We start from the raw sequence: 25,343 nt of genomic DNA, 5'->3' as shown, positions 1-25,343 counted from the left end.
TCGCTCAGTGCGACATCAAACCTGTCACACATACAGCTGCACTTGTTTACGCCACAGTTTGTGTGGATCCAAGACGTCCCTGTGATGCGCTGCCGACTGCTGTCGAACCGCAGATACATCCGAACTTCTTCAAACTTATTGTTGTCATGAATGGAGAGTCGCCTTGGTTACATCGCCGTCCTCGGTCGCGTTCGAACAATCCCTTGATGTCGAGCAAAGCAGCCAATCGCTCTTCAGAGACAGACTGGAGAGATAGCGCGCTCACGTCGCTGTGGCTTGTTTTTGGCCATGCGCGCCACCGAGGCAGACACGTGCCACCTCTTGCCAAATAACCCACTGCGCATGTATGAGCGCATTGTGAGCACGTGGTCAAGCAGAGCTGTTGTAAACAAAAACAATGAACAAAAAAAGGCTTAATGGGGAAAATCAATAACATGAAACATAGCCCACAGACGCTTGAATACTGTATGTTGTGATCGAACATGCATTCTGCAAAGCACAACACGGATTCATAATGCTATTTGTTAATGAGTATTTGGTCTCACTGTAAAATTGTCAATCACAAGTTTTAAATAGATTCGTTTTTGAGGGGCGTTAGCTACGCCAACGTCTGGGCTTTTCAGACGCTTTAACACGTGTGTTGTTTTTTTTGTTTTTTTACCAGTATGAAGATGAAGACGCCACATACCGCAAATAAAAGGTTTAAAATGGTGTCGACCGAGCTGTAATATAGGCTAATCCGCACAAGGAAACAATTGAGCGCCCTCTGCGGGACGCAGCAGAAACTATTCAAATTGTGTGATGCTGGTTTACCTTAGGCGCAGCCAGCCTCCATCTGCCATTGCAGTCACTTTGCAATGCAATTGCCCCAGGCAACAGAAACGCAGTGGTAGGCCTATATGTTAGTATCGCAACGCGAGGCTAGGTTTACCTGCTGTGAAGGTTTTAGCTGGAAGGAAGATGTTCATTATTAGAAGAACCATTTTAAACTATGAAGCTGTGAGCCTGTGATAGGCCTACTTAATTGTAATACCCTAATCCGATATTATTATATTGTTACGATGCTGTCGATTAAAATATAAATTGTTCATTTCTTTTAAACATATTTTTAATTTTTAATTTTATGATTGTAAAGCTCTTCCAGCTGCATTGCTGTTTGAAAAGTCTTACATAAATATGTATGTATTGTATAAGTCGTCTAAACTAGAGGTCAGATGAATCTAATCTACGAATCTTTAAAGAAAAAGAAAAGGAAGGAAGAAAATGTGAAGTTTTGGCCTGGACTTCAGTTGCATGGATTTTGGATTTCGTAATGGGCAGATCTTGTAATGTCAGTTGTCACCTTTGGGTGATGAGGATGGGGAATAGGCCTACTACATAGGCTACTAGTCAGAGGATGTGAAATACATGCAGTATACTCACAATGTTTTTTAAATTACAAATTGTTATACAGTTAACATGTACTTAAATGTATACCTGTAAGGGTGGTGCGTGCTACATCTTAGATGATATTGGATTATGAAGGACATTAAAATATGTTAGTCTCTCATGGCTATGCTGTTAGTTCATTTCCAGTGCTAATTGGAAAATATATTTATTCCTCCCTTAAAAAGGCACAAATACCAACTGGTGGAAGGGAAATTATTGGGAATAGCTATATTTTCTGATACTTTAAGGTAACTATTTTGGATAAGCCTGCTTATGCAAGGAGCATTTAATTAAATGTAGTGAACAAAGTAAATTATGATTGCTATTGTTTGCATAACAATTAAATTTTTTAGTAAATGCATTTTAAAAGTTAAAGAAATTAAAAACACCGAAAGGCAGAAGATGTTTCAAAGTGGCAGTCAGTCTTTAATCATAGCAAAGAAATGCTTCGTTCAAGTCAAATCCTTCACACAACAGCAAAATTAAACTGACCAATCAATTTCAACCATTTCTATGGCAGGTGAAACAGAACCCCTTATAATACAACCAATATACTGATTCCTTCTGAAAAGTCAACTACACAATTTAAGGTTATACTGATCAAAAACATACAGCAAGAAGTAGTTAAATTGGAAACAATTCAAACAATATTAGCATTTGCTAGAAACAATCATTTTACAATAAAAATATTTGCACAAAAACATTTAAAAAAAAGTCTCAGAAAGGGTAACATAAAAATATAAATGTTCCGTTTTCATCTTTTCAGTACAGTCACAAATCACACAGCTGTGGCAACAAATTCTCGTTCAAATTACACAACTGAAAGATAAGGAGCTGAGATCCCACCTCTAAACCCACCCCTCCCGATTTGATTGTGGTTCATTAGAGCATACTGCAGTTACAATGGATAACATACTAAACAAAACATCAAATCTTGGATATCAAGACTATCAAAAAAGGCACAAAAACAGACAGATCGCACAAAGAACTCGGCAGAAGCTTATCATACAACAGAATCCCAGTAAGTGCCCTTAATGTTCTCATCACCACCATTTATCTACAACAGTGGTTCTCAAAGTGGGGTCCAGGGACCCTCACGCTTCCTTGTTGAGGGTGTTCCAAATGGAACATTTACAGGTCTGTAACTCTCAACGAGTTATGGGGGTCCTGAAAATAAAAATGTTTGAGAACCACTGATCTACAGGCATGTCAAGTCCCTGCAGGCACCTGGTCATGGATGACATGTCCCATCCCAAGAAGTGAAGCAAGTGCATTTTGTCAAAGAGATGCGTATACAGTTGAGTGCGCCAAGAGCACCGGTCCGGGGCTGAAGCCCAGCTCAGACCAAAGATTTGTCTTTGTGACGAGAAAAAAAAGAAAAGAAAAAAGTTTAAGCACAATCTATACTTCATTGTTCGACTGTGTCATCATTTGAAAATAGACATTCTACAAGCTCACAATGCGTCACAGGCACATTGCGAGTTAGTTTGTAGATCTGCTTTTCTGGTGTGTGACACTATAGACCGATTCACAGAGGGGTGCCCTGGGCGCGGCCATTACTGAGGTGTAATCCATGGAGCAGGTGCTCCGTAGGCCAGGTGTAGCTAATCAGTGCTGCTGCACTCAATGGTACACCTCAGTAATGGCCGCACCCAGGAAACCCTCTGTGAATCGGTCTATAAGTGTCTGGCATGTGACGGAAGCATAAATTAAGCATTAGAACGTTGGAGAGAAAATCCAGTTCTGAATTTCTCCTTAGAAGTTAAAGTAATTTTTTTCTTCCCCAGAGATAAATCTCATGAACTTACTCGCCCCAATACTCTTGTAATCAACTTGTGAAAAGTTGTTTTCATGCATGCAATGATTTGTCAGCCAAAGCAATAGCGGCTGAATAGGCCCTGTACTTGATTCGGCTTCCAATGATTTAGTTGCCAATAGAGCCATATTCTAAGAGAATGCTATATTTTCTCAACTGTATTCTGAAATGCTTTAGTGTTAGAACTTTAGTTTCTATTTATTTTAGTTGTGGTTTTAGTCGGTGTCCTCTGTTGACATGAAGTCTACCAAAGAAACATGGTCAATAAATTGGCAGCCATTACATTTGGTAGAGCTATACAATTCATCATTATAAATCGGTCATTGAGGTCTAATTGATGTTTCCAAGTGTTGTCTGTCCTTCGTCTGCAATAAAACCATAAAATAGAACAGTATTTGATTGACAATGGATAACATTAGTTTTGAGTTCTGCTGTAGTTTTAGTTCTGTTGGTTTTGATATGGCAAAACACATCAGTATAAAATGTGGTTTTTAAAGCAAGATCTTATATAGAAAATACAATGTGTCCTGCTATTGTAACTACCTCAATGTTTGCACGACTAGATCCCTTTCCTAGAACAGGCAGCAAAGCGGTTTGTGTTTAATGTGGCAGACACATCTACCATTCTCCCTTTGAAACCACCATGCAGATGGCTACCATTCTCCATTTGCAACCACCTACAGGTCATTTGGCCAAAAATACATCAAGCAAAACTGGTGTATGTGTATGTGTATCGTGTACATATACATACACACACAAAGATAACTGCAAGCTAAACAAACGAAACAACAAAAACATAGGGGCAATATGCCCAAGCACAGAAAGAAACGGAACATAAGCACCATGTGCGTGAAAATAATGATATACCACAAAAAGTTAGAACAAGACAGCCTGGGTCTTCCGAAAGAAAGGACTCAGCCTTGTGGCACTTGAACATTGTCTTTGTATACAGAGCTTTTAACAGTCATGCAAAGGGCACAGTATTATTAACAAGGTAAAAGAGAGATTTAACCATATGAACCCTAGCGTCCCTATTCTGGGGTAGGGCGGTCACGGTTCAAATTTAAGTTGATGATTAATTGTCACACAAATAATTGTGATTAACGATTTGTTTGTGGCACTGAACCTTATATGAACAAAGAATCATTTTCTGTTTGCGTGGTAATCAAAACATGCACAGGGAAGATATGACAAATCTGAAATATACAAAGAAATTAATGACATACATTTTTATACAAAAAAATAAAAGTAAAAAATAAAACGGCAGAAATAACTGATCTACAAGCTTACAACACGTCACCAAGTGATGGGCTGTAAACTTGTAGATGTACCATTTCAGCTTTTTTTTATGTGTGAAAATGTTTCAACATGTAAACGATTACGACGATTATGAAAAAAATATTGTGATCATCTCAAGTAATTGCGGGTTATGTAATAATTATGACAGGCCTATTCTGGGGTGAACATTCGGCATTAGCAGATATGCAAGCTCACAAAGTTTGACATTGCCATGCGTTATGAGCTTGTAGACTGGCTATTTTCACCGAAGAGATTTGGTGCAGAGGGGAGAAAGGAGGGTGCCAATAAGTACAGACCCTGGGCGACCCAGGGCAACTAACTATATACGGTTTAAATGGTTAACGGAGATGGGAGACATAAGAGGAAGAAAAGCAACAGAACCATTACAGACAAAATAAAAAAGGAAAGAAATGGCATCACAATATTTCTTCCAGACAAAAAAAGTTCTCCGTAATAACTGTTCATTATTCATATGTTGACTGTAAATTTTCCCATTTGAAAAATATCATACTATACATATAGGCTAGTGCTTCTGTGAGTTTCCACATCACTAAGGCAAAATTTATAGGATAACCGTGTAATGCACATGTTATTCTTGTGATAATATATAACTCAACACTGTCATATATGACCAACCAATAATTACAGTTCTCTAAGGGTGTATGCAAAATTATCATTATAATATCTTAAACATCTCAATTGTCAAGGAGGTAAACATAATCAATTAATGTGTTTCATACTTCATCAATGTTCCATCATTTTCTTTAAGACTTTTTAGTCTATATTGCATTTGGGCCATATATGAGACAAGGGTATTAAAAAAAAAATCTTTGACAAACAATAGAGCTTTTAGATGGCTAACACTCAAACACTGTAGAAGAGATTTTTTTTGGCCAACAAAGTCTGACTGATTGCGTGATTTCATTGCATAAATCAGTTAATTTTATGAAGGTTATATTTTTTGTCTTTTATGAGAGACAACTCAGAATGTCCCTTGTCAGTGTGACAAGTTTGAAAGACCTTTTAGATTCAGATAACCCCTTCACTCGGAAATCATCTACCATGGCTTGTGCAAGGTAGGCAGTAATTAGAACAGCAACAATTGCACCAACACAACAGCTAGTTTGTAATCACTGTCATTTGACAAGACAATAATCTCGAATATGATAGCCAAAGCCTTTGAGACGCACACGTATTGTTTGTATATCTTGGCTTAAAACATGGTTTTTTTTAACGTCCACACTGCAAGCCTTGATCTCCCCCTGCTCTCACCTCCTGACAGAGAAATAAAGGAAGAAGGAGCAGGACAGAAAGACAGCAAGAGGAGAGAAACTGATTGATTCCTGACGCCATTCCTGAGCAAAGTGGACTTGACGAGTGAGACCCAAGGAATCCAGTTGATGTGGACAACAGGCAGGAAATACAAACCATACCAGAAACAGATCACAGCGTGGAGGAGGCAGAGGGGAACAGTGGCAGCAGAGAAGCCAATCCAGATCACCACCTGAAAGAAAGGATAGTGTCGATTTTTAAATGGCACATTTATTTTATATAATATATACAGTAGTGTCACCAAATGTCTGTCGGCAAAAACACATCAAAACGCTGTAGAGAGGTATTGATCTTAAAGTACTTATATATTTTATTTAAAGGATTACAAATCGATACAGGTTAATTTGGTTCCATTTGTACACTCTCTGCGTTACAGATATGCAAGGTTCCATTCCAACTATAAATCATTTAGCTGGGGACCTCACTAGAATCCCCTTAAGGACCCATGTCCCCACTTTCAGAAACACTGTTTATTAGATGCAGTAATGGTCGTCATCCCAACTCATTTGAGATAACATTATGTCTGGATTTGTACAAGTCAAAATCAAGTTAGTTTCAGGAATCTTCAAAGTCAATAGTTTTGTTTTCCACTGCCTTGAGGCGGAAAGTAGAAATGTAAGTGGAAATGTAAAAACCACAACCCCTTATATATTTTACCATGCTGTGCTTTGTAAGAGTACATCAAATATATATTCGTTTGGGGTCCTTGACATTGTGTGTCTTATGTTAATGGAGGGAAGAAGTTAATAATATAAATAACATCAGATGGTACATTTCTCATGTGAAATTTCTGCAAAGGCCCCCAAAATGTCCCCCAAAATTCTAGCGCGTGCTATGCGCGCGCACAGTGTGGCCTGCCAGGGCGTATAACTCCCGGCCTGATTTGGAGTTCCACTCCGGGCCTGCACTCTGCACCCCATTATTGGTTGGGTGGAAGGGGATCTGATTTGTATAAGCTTGGCTTGACCATACTAAACGGGCATAGAGCCCCACTCTACGATGGACGCCGCACATGGGACCGGACCTCGGTCTTATTCAAAAAAATATTTGTGGACCTTCATTATTTCTAGTTGAGGACCCCTGGACTACAGTTTATCTGTAGCGGTCCACAATTAACATACTGTTCAAGCTTCACACTCGGCACCAATACATGAAATCACCAGTCCGCACTGGACTAGTAGGCCGATATATTTATTATTGGATGCAGCAGAGCAGAGCCTTTGCTTGCTGCAGTTGATGCAACATATGATAAGTTTTAAAGTTGTTAACAGTGATATATAAACATGAACAATCGGATAGATATCCGTGTAGTTTCCATGCCGGCACAAGCTGCATTTCTCACCTAATTATAGTAAAAATGATATGCACTAATAAGCGGTGACATCATCGTTTCTCAAAAGCTCCATTTCGCATGACTACACAGATCCACTGATCCGAAAATCTTCACTAATTTATCCGTTTCCAAAAACATCGGTTTGAGTGGTCGAAAACGCGGTTTGCGTGTGGCTGAAAGGCCCAAAGGCACACAAAGAAATTGCGTTTAGCTAAAGATCCATATACGTGTAAAAAGGGTGAGAACTGAGTAAGGGGACCCCCCCACCCAACCCCTCACCTTTGTTGTGTTGTTTGTGTGGGTTTGTTTTCCAGTAGTGCTTGTAATTAACACTGTAGGCTCCAGTAAGGCTTGCTACTAACTCAACATCCGGGGAGCCACTCCCCGGAGTCTCTTTTGCCTTCCACTCTGCAGTTCCGTGGACCTCTAATATGGACCCCCAACTGACTGCCGAGTGTGACCGTGGACCAGGCCTCTTCACGGATCCCATCAAAAGTGTGACCGTGAACCCGGCCTCCTCACAGAGCACGACCATTGACCGCTATCATATTACACCACTACACTATATCCTAATATTCTTATACATTATCGGACAACATTTCTATACCATACTATATTCTTACACTATTACATTCATTATTATTGCTACTACTTGTATTTTCCTGCATCTCCTTCCCGGTCTATTTTTCTTTCTTTCTTTCTATCCCCCCGTTCTTTCTCCCCGACACGGTCGAGGTAGATGGCCGCCCACCCTGAGTCCCTGCTTGACGTTTCTTCCTAAGGGGGATTTGTACATTTACCTGTGAGAGAGGGCCCGAGTTAGGACCTGAAGCCTGGCTGGAAGCGTGCAGTCTCTTCAAAGATGAGCTCCTTCAGTGTCTCTTTGGGTAGGTCGTCTAGCTCCATGTCAAACTTGAATGGAGCTTCAGCAACAGGCTACAGAGTTGGACAAAACAGGCCTTTAGATGTCTTCCATTTTCACCGTTTTGTGATTTGAAGACAATTAATGTACATTCATAGATCTCCATAGACACAGGGTGCAGTTTCACTCACAAACGGTAAGGCCTCCTCATTGAAAATATGTCAGCATGAACAATGAGACCATGTACAAACTGTTAATTTGACACCTAGCAATGTTTACTGATCGTCTTACCTCATCTGTAGGATCATAATATTGCTCCAAGTAGGGATGTGCTAGGGCCTCCTCTACTTCAATCCTCTTGTGGGGGTTGAAAGTCAGCATCTTGTCCAACAGGTCCAGTGCTAGAGCAAAGGGAACATTACCACAGTTGAGATGTGAAAGATTTCTCCCAAATAAAATGGCCAGTACTATTTTTTAGCACATTTACATACCCCCGTTGTCAATAGAAAACAACTTCAATTTCACCTGCCCAGGGTCTAACTATAATGATGTAACCAAAGACAACAAGAGGGGAGTTGAAAAATAAAACCAGGTCTGAATTTAAATAAATTAGCTGATTTAAAACCCATTTTGGGCGGGAACCCCTTTTGGTGTTAGCATTATGTTATGCTTTAGCTATTGGAAAATAGCAGATCTACAAGCTCATAGCGCGCCAACCGAGTGGCACGCTACGAGCTTGTAGGTCTGCTATTTCTTTTTTTTTTAAGATATTTTTTTTTGCGGCTTACGCCTTTTATTGATTTTTTAAGGGACAGACAGTAGGCTGACAGGAAACGGGAGAGAGATGGGGGGATGACATGCAGTAAAGGCCGTGTCGGGTCCGGGAGTCGAACCCGTGGCACACTGCGACTGGATTACCAGTCCGGTGCCCAGACCGTTACGCTACGGCCTGGGCCAGGTCTGCTATTTTTGAAAAATCGAAGAACCACTGACATAGAAACAGCTTTTTCAGAAAACTGTCAGGATGTAGAAGACATTTTTAGAATCTGATCTCAGGTCAAAATGGGTTACGCCGATCTACACAACGTGTTGCATGTGATGCATTGTGAGCTTATAGATCGTCTATTTTTGGTGCACAACTCTCACTACAAAGCGTAAAGGCACATCGCACGCCAACACGCCACTATCAATATCCCCGTTCACTTCCATTCTATGTGAGGGAATCCCCATTCCCTCACATAGAATGGAAGTGAACGGGACGTGGCTGTTTCAATCACGCATTTGTGGCCGTGCCCGTAATCAGGCTTCATACCTTTTGGATCAGCGTTGGGGAACAGTCGGTTCCAGGGGACTTTACAGCGCAGAGGCAATGACAGAAGGTAGTTCCTGGCCTTTATGTTGATGATGCAGTTGAGATCCTCCTGGGAGGGAGAGCCCAGAATGCCTGAAAAGAGAGAGATAATGGCCAAAAACAAGGAAAGGGAATTTGTGTCTGACTCAAGAGTTAATCGACTGCATTAACCCAACCTGATATCCCTCCAACAAGTATCCACCAATCAGAAACTGACCTAATGAGTTTATCCTGTATTTTTCCACCTTTCATCTTCTTTTAATTGGACCAGAGGAGTTTGCTCTATAGCGCACCATGCAAAAGTCAACTACAGGACGCTGATCTCCAATTTGCCTATCGTTTACCGCCAGCTGTACACATTCAACTACGCAGTGCCAAACTTCCAAATCCATCCAGCGCTGCCGTTAGATATTGACTTTACTGCCCCTCAAACTAGAGGCCTGTTTCGTTAACAAATATCAACGTCTGAAGACGCCTACTCACAGAACCACATTGCAGGACATTGTGTAACTGAACAACTATATTGTTTGGCTAAGGTGTGAACTGTGAACATAAATTAAAATTACATTACGAACAGGAGCATTGTAATAGGATTTTCTTACCCAAAATGTGGTTGAGCTGATCCAAGTAGTGCTTTCCTGGGAAGATTGGCCTATTGGACAACATCTCAGCCAGAATGCAGCCTACTGACCAGATGTCAATAGATTTGGTATAGCCCTGATAGAGGGAGAGAGACACACAGAGAATGCACATTTGCCTGTGAATAAAGCATGCAGCCAGTGGTGGAAGAAGTACTTCGATTTGTCACCAATACCACAATACAGATATACTAAGTAAAAGCCTGCATTGAAAATTTGACTTGGGTAGAAGTACAAAAGTATTGGCAACAAGATATACTTTGACTAAAATTACTTCATTATGAATGGCACATTTCAAAAATGTTTTCAAAATCTTTCTGAATATGTTTTGTGAAGCTCACAACACTTCACATTGTGAGATCGTAGATCAGCTATGACCGGTGTGGCACCACTGTGCTTGCGTTTAAGCCAGGTTTAAGCCCGGTGTGGCCTACTGAAGAACTATCCAAATTTGATGGCTATCCAATGTGCCAGGTCGACCAAGTGCTGGATCAGTTAAGACTCTGCAGTTCTACTCAACGCTGGATTAGACCAAAGTTTCCCTTGTGGCGAGTGACGCCTCACAACAAACTGACGATCCGCCTCAGAAGCGTACACACCACCGCCTTAGACAACAGATTTTTGTCCACAGGCCCTTTCTAACGCATCTCAGCGATGACGTCGGTTTGGTGTGTTGGGTCCATAAAATGGTCATCTGCTCCCAATGAACCCTTTACCTTTGAATACATATTAGTGTCTAGCTTGATTCATATTAGTGTCTAGCTTGATTCTCAAGGGATATATGGCAACTGCCTTAAAGAAGAGTTCTGAAGAGGTTACCTTGACGAGTTAATTTCTTTGCAACTAGTTTTCAGTTTTTCTCTCCGCCCTATTAGAGACTGTACTTCATGCTACACAATAATGTTACTGTCTACCATGAAGGCAAATTGCAGTGCTGGCAGTGAGTATGTCTTTATCTTACAGATACAATGTACTTTCTCATAGCTATAGCTGATTTTTATCAAGGGAAGCAAAACAGTACATCATTTTAAAACTTAGAATCCAAAACACAAACAAAATAGATTAAGTAATGCTGGTCATATTGTCTTCATGGTATATTTGAAAGGAAACCCCTTTAGTTTCATACAGATTCATAATCTTTGAAAATCGTACTCTTACTAGTCTGTAAGTCTCTTTAATTGTAGCTATCATTTTAAAGTTGACACTCACCTTGGAGTTGAGCATGATCTCAGGTGCCCGGTACCAGCGTGTGGCTACATACTCTGTTAGGAAACCGGTGTGATCGTGGTCAGGATCAGCCACACGAGCCAAACCGAAATCACAGATCTGAGGAAGGACAACGATTGCAGTAAAAATGTGTGACTACAATGTTAAGAGATACAACGTTAAAGTCAACAGGATGATACGTGAATAAAGCGGGCATTTTATAAATAAACATCACAGAAATTTGCCTTTGCTTGGATTAACTTCAGACTAAAGAAGGCACGGAAACAGGTTTGTGCCTTTTTCTATCTTATAATTTTTATCCCACGATTTTGTAACCTATTTTTCATCCCTGTGTCAATTATCTAATGTGATCCTGGGCTCTACACACCCTCCGCCAACCTAGTCCCCATATATGGGGGACATGGGGAGAGCAACGGACTTGAACTCATGCTTCCTTCATGCCCGAGTGTCCAAGTTGCTCCTTTACACCTGACAGGGGGGAGTTTCCCTGGTTGGACGTAGAGCGTGGAAGGAACACGTTATTCCAACCAGTTCCTTTCCCCTCCATCAGGCGGATGGGAGAGGCAGGGAGAGGCAGTTTAGAGACCAGGATTACTGCACCCTGGGGGACACGGGGAGAACATGCAAACTACAAACAGAAAGGCCCTTTCGCCAACCCCACCTTGGGTATGGGCACTGGTGACGCAGAGGAGGAAACACGCCATCAGCACCCACAGCGTCCCGAGCGGGAATCAAACCCAGGACCTTCTAGCTGTGAGGCGACAGCACTACCAACTGTGCCACCGACGACCGTGCCCCTTGGTTTGTGCCTTTTTGATATGTATGCAGCAATATTACCATTTCAGCCAGTGGCTGTTGTACCTTAAGATCACAGGTCGTATTCAGAAGAAGGTTAGAAGGCTTCAGGTCCCGGTGCAGAACATTGGCAGAATGGATGTACTTGAGTCCTCGTAGGATCTGGTAGAGGAAGTAGCAGATGTGGTCGTTGCTCAGGTGCTGGGTCTTCAGAAGCTTGTACAGGTCTGTCTCCATGAGATCCTGGACAATATATCTGCATCGCACCAAGCTAAGGTGTTCAGCTTAAGTTATGTTACAATCAATTTATTCTTGGATTGATTTTCACAATTTGACAAAGGGTCTATATTGCTAGGGCTGCATGCTAAAATTATAATCTGGATTATTATTCTAAATGTTGTAATCAGGATTATTAATCACTATTGTGGATTATTCTTCGTGGACACCTTTGTTCCTCATTGAGCATATCAGTGACATATGCTACAGTATGTAATGACGTCTGACTGAGATTATATTGTTCCTCTGTGAACCTGGGAGATAACGTAGCTTGTACAATGTTCTGTTTATTAACACTTGTGGAATGGTGAGGAGATGAGGGCAAGGTGCAACAGCTGAACAAAATACTTTAAGACGCTTGTATTAAACGACAAGTTACAAGATGACAGAACCGTTAACACAAACAATTATGTTTTTCGATTACTTCAGATGAATTAGCCCTTCGTTAAACACCACCCCAAAAAGTCCAATGCCAATAGTTTAGCAACCGTTGGTAAGGATGGCAAGCTTTTGTCACCTGCTAGCTGTCAGTGTTATTTTGCATGGCTGTGTTGTTGAACACATACACAGCTTAAGGTCGGGAAAGTTACACGACTGAGCCACCCACGTGATGGATGTAGTCTGTAACTGTAGTCTTCCGTGCATTACATGAAAACTCCTGTCGGACGGTTGTAAATTGATTGAGTTGCATACTGTTTCACCCTTTAACATTTCGTATTTCTAGTATATTGAAATAATGTCATACACATTTGCGCCCATTTGCGCCCCTTCGTGCAATATTATAGTATTGATATATTATGATACAGATACAACACACAGTAATTTAACTTTGGGAGTGTAACCAAATGGACCGGCTCATTCCATTTTGTGGTCTCGAAGAATACCAAATGAGTCACCCATTTACCAACTCGCCTCAGGCATACAGCCGGCGGAAATGCTTAGCCTGGTATTCCTAAAGAAACCTATGTAAAAAACTACTGGAAATGTGTTCACGATAACGCACGTAACGTTGCGGCTGCTAATTCCCCTGTCAGGGCAGACTGAGTATTTTTTTTAAATGGGTAAAATAGCAATAGCATTGATTCCTTACCGGCTAACGGTTAATTAGCCATCAAGGTGTGCGTGGTGTGTTGTGCAGCATATGCTTCTATTACCGGGGCTCTGTTTATTTATTGTTTAAAAGGAGCACATATGCGTGTTATGATACTATACACACACATTAGAGATGAAAAATGCCACATCCCAAAAATGTAAACCTGTTTGTATTACTGATGGCATCTGTTGTGTTGTATTATGTGACCATAATCTAAATAATGAATTAGAGAATACTCTCACGTTAAGTCCTGCATCTGTCTAATGATAAAACACACGCAAAGTACTGCATGGGTGCCATGTTGACATATAAATGACAATGTCAGGTGGAAATATACTATATTTCCATAATAATAATAAGCCATTATGTCTTGAAGAATTAACAGTGGAAATAATTTAGCTAGCATGCACGGCCCCGGGTGTTACAGTGACCGATCACCAATGCCTTGCAGTCTGTGGTAGTTGCGTAATTATTCAACCGTATTCAGTGGTTCAACACTTTTGCAGTAACCCCGTGTGACAGACATGACGTTATAACAGGTCTTGTTTACAATAATTTGCCGCACGTGTGCGACGTGGCAGAGATTGAGAGAAGACGGAGAGGTTACCTTTTAGTAAGGCCGACCGTAGACTTATTCACAGTCGCACTGTTTTGGGATTTATTGGTGAAAGGAGGAGATCAACGTCAATGCAAATAAGCCACCACAATACTCCGGTAGGCTGCAGTGCACGCTATAAATAATAAATGTTTACCAAACGTCCTCGCAGGACAAGTGAAATCCCATTATACATGATTGAACCCGCCCCAACCCGGCTCACCAATAAAGTTAAAATGTCTTGACTTGGCTCAGCCAATTAAGGAATGCACAGTTGCGCTCGTCTCTCAACTGCTGTGCAGCAAAAATAAAAATAAAGAAATCGATCGACGGCACATCGACTCGATAAAAATACTTTGTTCACATCCCCAATGACTGATGTTGCTGATATAGATATACACATGACAGTCATATGATTAAGGATACACGTCCTTCATCTGGTCAATAGTTGGTGTGCGGATGATGTCATTGATTCCAATGATGTTCTCATGTTTGAAGCGCAGCAGGATTTTGATTTCTCTCAGGGTGCGTTGACAGTATGTTTGATGCTCGAAGGGGCTGATCTTCTTAATGGCCACACGGACCTTATTGTCACGGTCTTGGGCAGCGCTGGTTCATGATAAAAAAAAAATACAAAATAAAGAAATTAATGGATACATAAGCAATAATAAATAACAATATTAAAGTTGCAATCCAAAACGTCTCTCCTACCCAGGATTCAAACCCAGGTCTCCTTCACGAGACCACACATCTAACTAGAAAGGTGACCCTCGGGGTACAGGTCTCCACCAGGATTGGACAATTTTTTTGGAAAAATGTCAAGTGGCATTTCTTTTTCAGCCTACTGGGAATATGCGTGCACACAGCTTCACCACTATCGGACGCTGCGTTCATAATTTGTGTTATTTTGTACAAAATCTGAAGGAGTACTATATAAAAAATGTGTTACATGAGTTGGCCTCCTGGTGGCGCTATAAAGAGCAAATGTGAAAAATACAGGCCAAAGGTTTTTCCTTGGCCTCTAGGGAGTGTGCATACAACTTTACACAGATAGGTGCAGTTATAGGTAAAAACACTAATAAGGCAATAATAGCACCACCATGAGGCTGATTTGAAATTTTCAAGTGACTTTTCTTTCTTGGCCTAGTAGGAATGTGTGTGCAAACTTTCATGGAAATCACACGATGTGTTCATGATTTAAGTAATTTTGTTCAAAAAGGAGCACTCCTGTGAACTTTGGAAGCCAATCTTAGCCAATCAAGATGGATTATGAAAAATCTGAAAGACCCGTTTCTTTTAATAGCTGCAGAGAGATTGTGTACCAATTTGCATGATGTTTGGACAAAATCTGTAGGTGTACTGTCAAAAAATGTGTTTCGCACAAATCGGCTGTGTGGCGCTATAACAGGCCCATGTGGAACATTTGGGCCAGAGGTTCAGCTCTGGCATCCAGGAAGTGTGTGTGCAGAGTGCAGACTGCAGAGTTTGGCTGCGATAAAGCCTACAGTGCCAGAGATTAGCTGTCCACAGACACACACAGATGGACGGACAGAGTGCAAAACATACTCTCCCATACCTTCGGCCTGGTGGATGGAGACAATAATCCCCACTCTGCATGGGGCAACATACTGTAGTGTTTATGAGCAGCAGGCAGTACTACTTGGCTCTGACCACTGTTAACATAATACTCAATAATTTCCTGATTGCAGCTTTAAGCAAAAATGTTATCTTGTTAATACAAATGTGTTATATACAAGATAAATCAATGTGAATCTGTAATACGACAGCCCTACACGCTATAATGATTTGAAATTGAAATGTATGGGAGCCTTGGAAGGCCTCTGAAGAAGATTTAATTTATTTAATTCATACCCGTTATCTCAGTAGGGTAAAAGGTTGTGCCTTATCTCCGTAACACCAACAAAAACAAGTACTTGGACAAATCGGAACGTCATCACAATGTGAAGGAATTTCTGAAGCGTGCACTGGAGAAGGTCATATCAGAGAAAAAACTAAAGTGAAGTTTCAGAAATCAATACAAGAAACCACTAAATAAAAAGGCAAAAATCTAAGACCACCTGATATATAAAGACCTCATCAATTAAACAATGACAAGGTCTTAGCTTGTAAACCGTAGCTTGTAGCTTATCATACATTACTTTTTCAAACTAAAAAGCAACGCTACCGATTCTGTTCGGCATAGCATAAGGTAACCGATCCCATACCCTCAGACACAGTAAAGTCCTCATTCTTAATATATCTCATTCTCAGAGTGTGTGCAAATGCAACCAAATGGACCATAAATGAACACTCAGGAGGACTTTAGGTGTACGTTTTACAGTGATACTGATTCCATTAATGCTAGGAATAATTTGTGCCGATGAGGTGTCTCATAAGCAGAAGCTTACATTGGTAAATTGGAACAGAGTTGGCTCTGTACTTGGACAGATTTTCGCTCTCTACACCAATTCTCTTCGCCAAATCTCTGCGCCAAAAATAGGTGATATTATAGATCAGCTATTTTGGGCTAAATACATTTAATCCCCCCCTTCCCAACAAATGGATGCGCTGGGGTTCAAGTGGTTAAAAGAGACTCTGGGCTGCCTTTCCTGTTTCCTTTGCTATTGTTTTATGAGCATGCTCAGTACGCAGAAAGGAGGGGGGAGGAGGGCACTGTTTCCAAGGAGACTGGAGTACAAGGCTTTCCATGGTTGCCAGAGCGACTTGTTATGCAACAGGCTGTTACCATGAGAATTTTGAAGGGGTTGGGCTGGTTGAGAGGGGGGGGGGGGGGGGGGGAGAGAGAATAGCGTTGTATCCACACTCCACAGTAGACACTAAGCACACAAATAATATCCCTGATACAGTCAACGGAAATGAGCATCAAAGTAGGAAAAACAAAAACAAAAAAAAGTATTTTTGTGCGACTTCATTATAAGTATAAAATGCTGCAGCTGGATACATGGTTAATCAGTCTAATAGATGTAGTCAATCATAAAAAACAAATCACGTTGATCATTTGATCCCTTATCAATTATGGACTATTCAATGAAATAAAAAGAATAGAGAACAGAATAATCGTTTTGAAGAAACCACAAAATACATTTTATGTCTGGAGTAAATGTAAATTTTGTCATTTGGTGCACAGACTGCACACTTGACTTACTGTACAGAAATATTTTTAAATATAATATTTGACAAGACAAAAAACAAGCACAGTCTGTGCTTAACCTGTTGTAACGTACAGAGTTTAACATCACAGCCTAGGGGTGCAGAGTGCAGACATAGGTGGGCCTATGTCTGAACTGGGTCCAGCCACAAAATGTTTTTTCATTTTTTAAATATATGATGACAGTATAATGTGGATGCAATCACTGCAGTCAATTTATCAAAATATGACAGTGGGTGTCTTATTATTATTCATCAGTTCCTATTTGGATCCATAGCCTATGATAGCCTAGTTTGTCCATCTGTACCTGCGTAGATTGATTGGTAATGCCTGCCTGCCTGATGGCCTATGTCCTCATGTACTTGTCTAGAATGTGGCTGTTTTTCTTCAACCTAGAAACTGATTATGGATTACTACGTGATTGAAGAGATTACATAATTGAATTTTTGCCGAATGGATTTTCATTGATTGTGCCCATGTTGTTGTCTGCTGCTATGCTATGGGGTGTTATCTTGCCATTTAACTTGAGGGGGTGCTAGGACCTCCTATGTCCAGCTTTGAGGGTTTGTGTAAACACAAACATTGTCTTAACACAATTTATTTTCTTTTGTTTGATCATTTTTTTATTTTCTTTCTATTTTCTAACAAGATTTAACACAATTATTGAATGCCATTGACAATGAATGGCCAGCTTTGTTTAAACATTGCGTAAGCACAAACATTGAAGTCGAAGGTGAGGACACAAATTGTGATTGGCCGGAATGAGATGATGTATGATGATAAGAGCACCCCTCACTTCACACGGGATTGATTTTCTGTTTATATTTGGGAATGTGATGGGATGAAGTGTCTTGTAGCAGCCTGACATTACACCTGTCAATCTCTAAGACACCTGACTTAATATTTGTAGGAAATTGAAGGCAAAAACGAGTATTAATTAATTAATTAATTAAAAATGAATATGAATTAATGCAAAAATATGCCCACCCAGGTGGTCCCAGGCCCAGCTAATAATGAATTCCTGCCTGCGCCACTGAAATAGCGGCTTCACCAAATAATATAACAGAATAAACGCATGGCAGGAGGATATTATCCCATTTAGGCCTAAAAAAATTCTAAAATTTCAAATATTTATATAGCAGCATCAAAAAGATTACATTTTTGAATACTGTACATACTGTACAGAACCCAAATATGGGTTCCCGGCCTGATGGGGTAAGATACCAATATGGGTTCCCGCCCAGAATGGGTTATATAAGCCTTTAGCCTATTTACGTATATATATAAAATATATATTCTACTGAGTGAGTTTCATATAATTCAGTAGCTCTCCTCTCAAGTGGTTAAAAAAATAAAAAACAAATCTGTATTTATATGGACTAGTGGATACTGCTGTTGATAATGTACAAGTCTTACAACCCATCTCAAACCCTCACCCTAACCCTACCTCCCACAGGGCTGCACACCTAAACCTAACCTTAACCCTCTCCCAACCCTTAACGCACCCCTCACCAACCTTAATCCGGTCGTTTTAACGCACCCCTCACCAACCTTAATCCGGTCGTTTTAACAGACCCCTCACCGACCTTAATCCGGTCGTTTTAACGCACCCCTCACCAACCTTAATCAGGTCGTTTTAACTTTTAACGCACCCCTCACCAACCTTAATCCGGTCGTTTTAACGCACCCCTCACCAACCTTAATCCGTCGTTTTAACGCACCCCTCACCAACCTTAATCCGGTCGTTTTAACGCACCCCTCACCGACCTTAATCCGGTCGTTTTAACGGACCCCTCACCGTCCTTAATCCGGTCGTTTTAACGCACCCCTCACCAACCTTAATCCGGTCGTCTTTCTTAACGCACCCCTCACCAACCTTATGTCTAACCAATGACTAGTCTAAACTAAGTATGCACCCCATGTATACCATGTCGTCCCTGGATTTGAGTGCTAGCAATTACATTTTTCAGGTAATGGGAGGACAACAGAGGCGCATTTAATCCTAGAAATCCACAATGTGGCCAAAGCAATAGCTACAGTACACACTGACACTTTAGTAGCTGGATCATGTACAAAAGCATATGCCAAGCCCAATATGCAATACAGAGCACAACATCAATACTGATCCTTCTTGGATTTAGAGAAGTGTGCCCAATAGGCCTCATTCACAAAGCTCTTCTTAAATTTCTACTATATGTTAATGTAGGTCTGAAAGGGTGGATAACGCCTTTATTGCAGTATACATACACCGGTGTGCTGTGCATCACAGGTGCATCAGATGAGTTCAACCCGTTTGTAAACAAATTGAACGCCATTCACGTGTGAACAATTTCTTTGCATTGTTCCATGGAATCCATACCCTGTTTAACACCATAAAGGGCTTCCATCAAACGACCATGTGCAACAAGAAGAGGAAACAAGCATTCCGTAGTACAGTACAGTCTGTACAGACAGAGTTGCTTCTCAAAAAGAACAGATCTACAAGCTTACAAGACTTTGGTTCCCATCGCAATGCCTTGGCAGCTTGTAGATAATTCTGGTGTATTTGACAAGCGAGCCCCCTCGTGCTCGATGCTCATGGATCAGCTGAACTTTTGAGTGTGAATAAAGTACAAATGAGAAGAAACGTACAAAGTTTAACAGCACAGAAGTTCACCAAATAATTTAACGGAATAAATGTATGGCAGGAAGATATTATACAAGCCCATTTATATAAAATATATATTCTACTGAACAATTGCTTACGGTTTCTGAGGACAACAAAAGATGCCAATGCTGCACAACCGTTGCATCTCTCACTCTCACTTGGCAACACAATGTTCTGAACAAGAATTCTCTTTACAGCACTCCAAGAAAACCAATCCTGCACCTGCAGTGTGAAAATATTGTTACGCAACTAATGTCAGCTAAATGATTGGCATAATGGATATTACCACCAACTTTGCTTATTTCTGCATGCAAATGTACTGTCTCACTCTAGTCTCCACTAGGCCAAAGGACAGTTTTTCGCTCCCGTCTATCCGTTCGTGCAGAGCTCAATATATCAGCTTCAATTTTATAGCGTTCCAGTTTCAATTTTGTCCTCACATTTCTTTGTGTCATTACTTATAGGATAGTGAGGATACAGGATAGACAAGTGAAATTGTATGAGTTCCCTCTTCTGATTGGATGAAATTGGTATACCGACCTGAACATGCATCATTGCATTATCTGTTCACTAAAGAGCATGAGACAGGGAGACCCTGTTAATGAACAAAAACTCTATAGCAACAACTACTATTTGAATAAACTATAGAGCTATTTATCACTAACCCTACCTTTAAAATAATATACCCGCAATGTAACAGTCCATCTAAAAAACAATGCAGGAGTAATATCACAGTTTTGTGCAATTGTGTTGCCACTACACCGGTGAAATAATCTCTTCTTAACAGTAAATAATATTCTACAATATATAAAATAGTGTGTCAATGTGTTGAGCACTAAAACAAAACGCAATTGCGTCTTAGCAGACATAATTATATATTCCTCTGAATTGCACAACAGCATTTAAGAGTGTCAAGGCTCTACTTTCCCCCTTGTACTGTATGCTCTTGGCTGTGGTATGGTGGTACTGATGTCAGAGGCAGAGAGGTTGCCATGGAGATGGGTTCTATGGTGGAATTTTAAGAGGATGGTTTATGGCAGAATAAATCAGTAGGCTACGCTACGCTACATCATCTGCATTTCAGCAAAACATGGGTCAAGCAACCGAGAGACGTTGCAGAGGAAGTTGCACTGAAGTGGTTAAATGCTCTAGCAGAGATTCTCAAACTTTTCAACGTCATGGAGCTCCAGTTTGGTGGGCATTACGGTTCTATTTGGTTCCATTTGTACACCGTCAAGAGTTACAGACCTGGCTGTAAGGGTCCTTGAATGGGTTCAACACGCAATGCATCATGAATTTTTGAAAACTTGTGTTAACTTTAGAAAATGTTCCCCTATGACGACATGCCCAAAACAGCATCACTAGGTTGATGGGTCACATCTGCTGCATAAATGTCGATAACGACAAATAGCGGAAGATAGATAAATCGGTCCAGCTCAGCTCAGAGTTCAATAACCACTTAATTCCTGTATACTTAGTTAACTGGGGTCACCCTGGGTCTATACTAGATAAACTAATTTTTTGAGTGGTGCAACCACTCCAAGGAACAGCAATGTCCGTGCCTACCTAGTACCTATGTGTTGTTCATGTGCACCTGTGACATTAATGAGCACGAGTATGTACCAGTAGGGGCGCCAGAAACAGAGAGAGAGACAGTGCTGCACTGTTGATAGAGAGAGAGAGAGAGAGAGAGAGAGAGAGAGAGGAGGGGGGGAGGAGAGAAGGGAGTTGCACCACTCGGTTCACACAGGTGTGATTTTTTTTTTTACCTCTACTCTACACCAAATCTCTTCACCTGAAATAGCCGATCTACACTTTCACACTGAGATGCACTGTGAGCTTGTAGGTTTTTGCTGAATTGCGCACCAGAATAAGGACGATGGTGTTTCAAGTGGTTAAGACTAGCACCAACCATAACTTCAAGAGCATCATCAAATGTGTTACACTTCATACTACACCTGCAACAACGCTGTGGAAATGTTTACAGAATGAGTAGTATAGTCACATGTTCACTGTTCTTGTACACTAACATATCTCTGCTGTTGGGAAGAAACCACAAAAAAAAATAAAAAAAATCAGGAAATTAAGACAACCTTATTTAGAAAACAAAGCCAAATCAACAGGGGCGTTACTAGTGCTACGCAGTCAACGCAACTGTGTTGGGGCCCAGAGGCAAGGGGGGCACACGGCCGCCCACCCGTGCCCGGTAAAATAAAATTATAAATACATACAGAGATGACAGTTGAGTTGAACAAAGTTTGGCAGAGCCTGGTGGTGGCTGCTGCTAGCACACACACACACCATAGGCACAATCGTGCCCCGCCTCCCAACAACTCTGGTGGAGTGTACAGTAGGTGGTAGTAATAACGTGAAGGAAGTCAGTGTGGCGAGTGTACAGTGGCCGAGTCCCGACAGCCAGGTACGTTGACAAATCACAACTACTACTACTACTACTGTTTGGGCTTGTTTTCATAGGCTGCAGCTGCTGCTCTGTTCACAATCACGACAGGTACCTTCACAACTGCTGTACAAGTACCCTGCTGCACTGTTTATAAGCCAAAACACCAGCAGAGTTAGGTGGTTTCTCCCCAGACAGCAACGATATGAAAATCACCGTCGTAAGTTAGATGTCATTATGACCCTGTACTTCTCACTGATTTAAGGAATTCTGACATTTATCAAGTCATCATGCCTGATAATAATGTGTTGTTTGACAGCTTCATTGAGATGTATGGTATCGAATCGATCACTAATGTGCACATGTGCTACCTGTCCATTTAGTTGGTTTCTCCATCCATTCTAAAGCTTGTTGTTACAGCCTGCACTGGCCTGAGTCAACGCTTCTCCCAAGATTTTGGTCTTTTCTTTTTCTCCTGGAGGTTGTGACTACAGCCCGGCCAATGCCAGATTTTGGGGTCCGGTAACGATCCCGATTTTGGGTCCACACTCCACAGAGCATGTTTTGACCAGTGTTTTGTCAAAAAAGTGTTTGTGAGCTTATAGATTGGCTATTTTGGAATGTCTGAAACTTTTCACCTATGACGACATGCCCAAAATACAGAGGTCAGGTTGAAAGTACATATCAGCTGTATAATTTCCGATAGTGATATCGTAAACAAAAGTCAAATAACGGCAATATTGGCCAATATGGGTCGGGATCTACTCCTGACAGCTTTGTTGAAACACATCGGCACCTCCGTCGCTCTTTACCAGCTTGTAGATCTGCATTCTTATGGCAAGTAACACTGTTTTAAGCATTATACTTATAATTATTGTTATTATAAAATGATCTGCATCTATGCAAAAAGTAATAATCAATTAAATTGGAAGCACATTAAAGTTCTTCAACTAAGGTGCAAAACAAAACTGACTGCAATTATGTATTATTATTTAGCAACCAGTTAGTGACATTTTCTTCAAGCTTTCTAGTTCTCTTCTTTCTCAATCAAGTGAGGACTTTGAACTTCCTGAAGAGAATGTGGGGGAGGGTGGGCTCTTAAGTTACAGCTTTGCTATCAGTATTTTGTTTCTTTCTTCATGTATAGATATTGCATCACAATCACGCAATGTCATTTTCCACTCTTTAAAAGCCAAGCTGCACTTAATGTTTTGCATGAGGTTGAGGTTAATTGGATTTGGAGCAGTGCCGAGCTAGGTGGGCAACCATTTTGGGAGAGTGTAGGTATAAGGGGCAAAGCAATGACAAAAATAAGGTCATTAGAGTTGTCAATGTGTTGCCCCAAACACTTAATTTGCCACCATCAAATGCCACCTTCCCAGGAACGGATGCTACTCAGCTCCAGCCTAAACTGTGACAAGTATGCCATTTGAATGTTACCTGCCCTTCACATTTAAAAGTTAGCCTATCTATTTGACTCATTCTCTCAATTTTAATCCTTGTGTCAGTACCTATACACTATACAGTATACTATACACACATATTGTATTTAGTATAATACTGTATTGACCACTTAAAAGTACACTTAAAATAAATCTTAAACCAGGATAGGCTCTGTAAACTCATCCCTCCCCACACACACACAACAGATCTACAAACTGCAACGTTGCAATGTTACCTGCAGAATAGGGATGCTAGGGTTCAAGATGCAACAAAATAAGAAAATAAAAAGGGGGAGGATAGAATTGGGGTTATGGGGGTTCATGGCATAATCGATCAAAATCGGCATTATAGTTTGAGAATCACTGATCTAAATAAATCTTTATTTAGTGTGTGCGTTTCTATTTTACAAAATAAAATTATTCTTAGAAAAATATTCTATTGTGGTCTTGTATGAAAAACAATTCTTCTTCACTGTCTAAAACACAAAAACTTGATAATGAAATCACTCATTATGACCCTTGTTTAGATGGATAGTTGTACTTGAATTCTGTACACCATATATCCTACCAAGCCATTGAAATGAATAATGACGCACAAATGTGTTTATCTGTGAGTGATACATTTGCAGCCTGGGTGTTGAATGTGAAAAGGGCAAATGACACCTGAATGAATAATAATAATAATAATAATACCGGAAAATAATAATATTAATACTAAATAATAATTATTATTATTATTATCATTATTATTATTATAACAGCTTCATCATCTGTAGAGAACCCTCGTTTAAAGTAGTATGTATGACTCAAGTTGTAGAATTAACTTTCTTCATAAATGCCATGAGTCATGAGAGCATACAGTCAAATCCTCAGAAGGGATCGGATCAGATCAGTGGCATGAGCATGAGCATGGCATATAATGTAGAATGTGTCATTAACAGATCTTACCACACCATTCCATAGGCTCCTTCACCGATGTAGGACAGATTGCTGTAGCGAGGCCCAACGTCGAAGGCCTGCCCGCGGACCAGCTCAGCACCGGAGCCGGAGTTGGGGCTCAAGCCAGCAGTGGCAGATACCGCAGCTGTCGCCATTATGAAAATGGGCTTTACACGCCAACAACCAAAAAATAAGACTGTATATAATTGATGTATATATATTCGTCCCTTGTGTCTGTAGAAAAGGCAAAGGCCTCCGGTTTACAATATAAAAGAATATAAATATTCCTGATTTTTCCACAAATGTGCGTTCAGAGCCAGAGCGACCACAGCCGTCATGCAAATACACTGTTGTCGCAACTCGCAAGAGCGAACAGAAAGCTAAGCTACTGCTGCAGGAAATAAAAGAGGTGATCATGTGACCGTTTTTTTTTGTTTATTCTAAAAAAAAAATCTCACACACTGTTAATAATAATAATAATAATAATAATAATAATAATAATAATAATAATAATAATAATAATAATAATAATAATGATGATGATGGTTTGATGAATTGAATACACTTTAGAACTGTACTCTGTGCTCTTTTTTGTAAACTGTTAATAAAGTATTGAATCAATCAATCAATCACAATGTTGGTGATAACAACAACACACACACACACACACACACACACACACACACACACACACACACACACA

At 40.5% G+C, this 25,343-nt stretch overlaps 1 protein-coding gene and 1 long non-coding RNA gene across 2 annotated transcripts; both read right to left on the bottom strand.

Moving 5' to 3' along the window:
- Positions 1 to 1,829: 1,829 nt before the first annotated feature.
- On the bottom strand, positions 1,830 to 24,991 carry mapk1 (mitogen-activated protein kinase 1). Its single transcript, XM_083784601.1, has 9 exons — positions 24,650 to 24,991; positions 14,472 to 14,654; positions 12,148 to 12,337; positions 11,269 to 11,385; positions 10,024 to 10,138; positions 9,383 to 9,514; positions 8,362 to 8,471; positions 8,009 to 8,144; positions 1,830 to 6,047 (listed from the first exon to the last, which is right to left on the bottom strand). The coding sequence occupies exons 1-8, from the start codon at positions 24,793 to 24,795 to the stop codon at positions 8,028 to 8,030; spliced, it is 1,110 nt and encodes a 369-aa protein (XP_083640727.1). The 5' UTR covers positions 24,796 to 24,991; the 3' UTR covers positions 1,830 to 6,047; positions 8,009 to 8,027.
- LOC310872595 lies at positions 12,347 to 14,201 on the bottom strand. Its single transcript, XR_014570408.1, has 3 exons — positions 14,098 to 14,201; positions 12,965 to 14,057; positions 12,347 to 12,927 (listed from the first exon to the last, which is right to left on the bottom strand). It is a non-coding gene; the product is annotated as an uncharacterized lncRNA (long non-coding RNA).
- Positions 24,992 to 25,343: the final 352 nt, after the last annotated feature.

This window comes from Protomyctophum parallelum (genome assembly GCF_964188405.1).
Source record: "Protomyctophum parallelum genome assembly, chromosome: 15".
Taxonomy (NCBI): Eukaryota; Metazoa; Chordata; class Actinopteri; order Myctophiformes; family Myctophidae; genus Protomyctophum; species Protomyctophum parallelum.
This window is presented reverse-complemented; position numbering and strand designations above follow the sequence as displayed.

Coding starts and splice junctions, on each gene's coding strand:
- mapk1 (XM_083784601.1), bottom strand. CDS start 24,795: ATGGCGACAGCTGCGGTATCTGCCACTGCTGGCTTGAGCCCCAACTCC. Junction 10,139..11,268: donor AGATCATGCTCAACTCCAAG/GTGAGTGTCAAC, acceptor TCCCTCTATCAG/GGCTATACCAAATCTATTGA. Junction 8,145..8,361: donor ATTATGATCCTACAGATGAG/GTAAGACGATCA, acceptor CCAACTCTGTAG/CCTGTTGCTGAAGCTCCATT.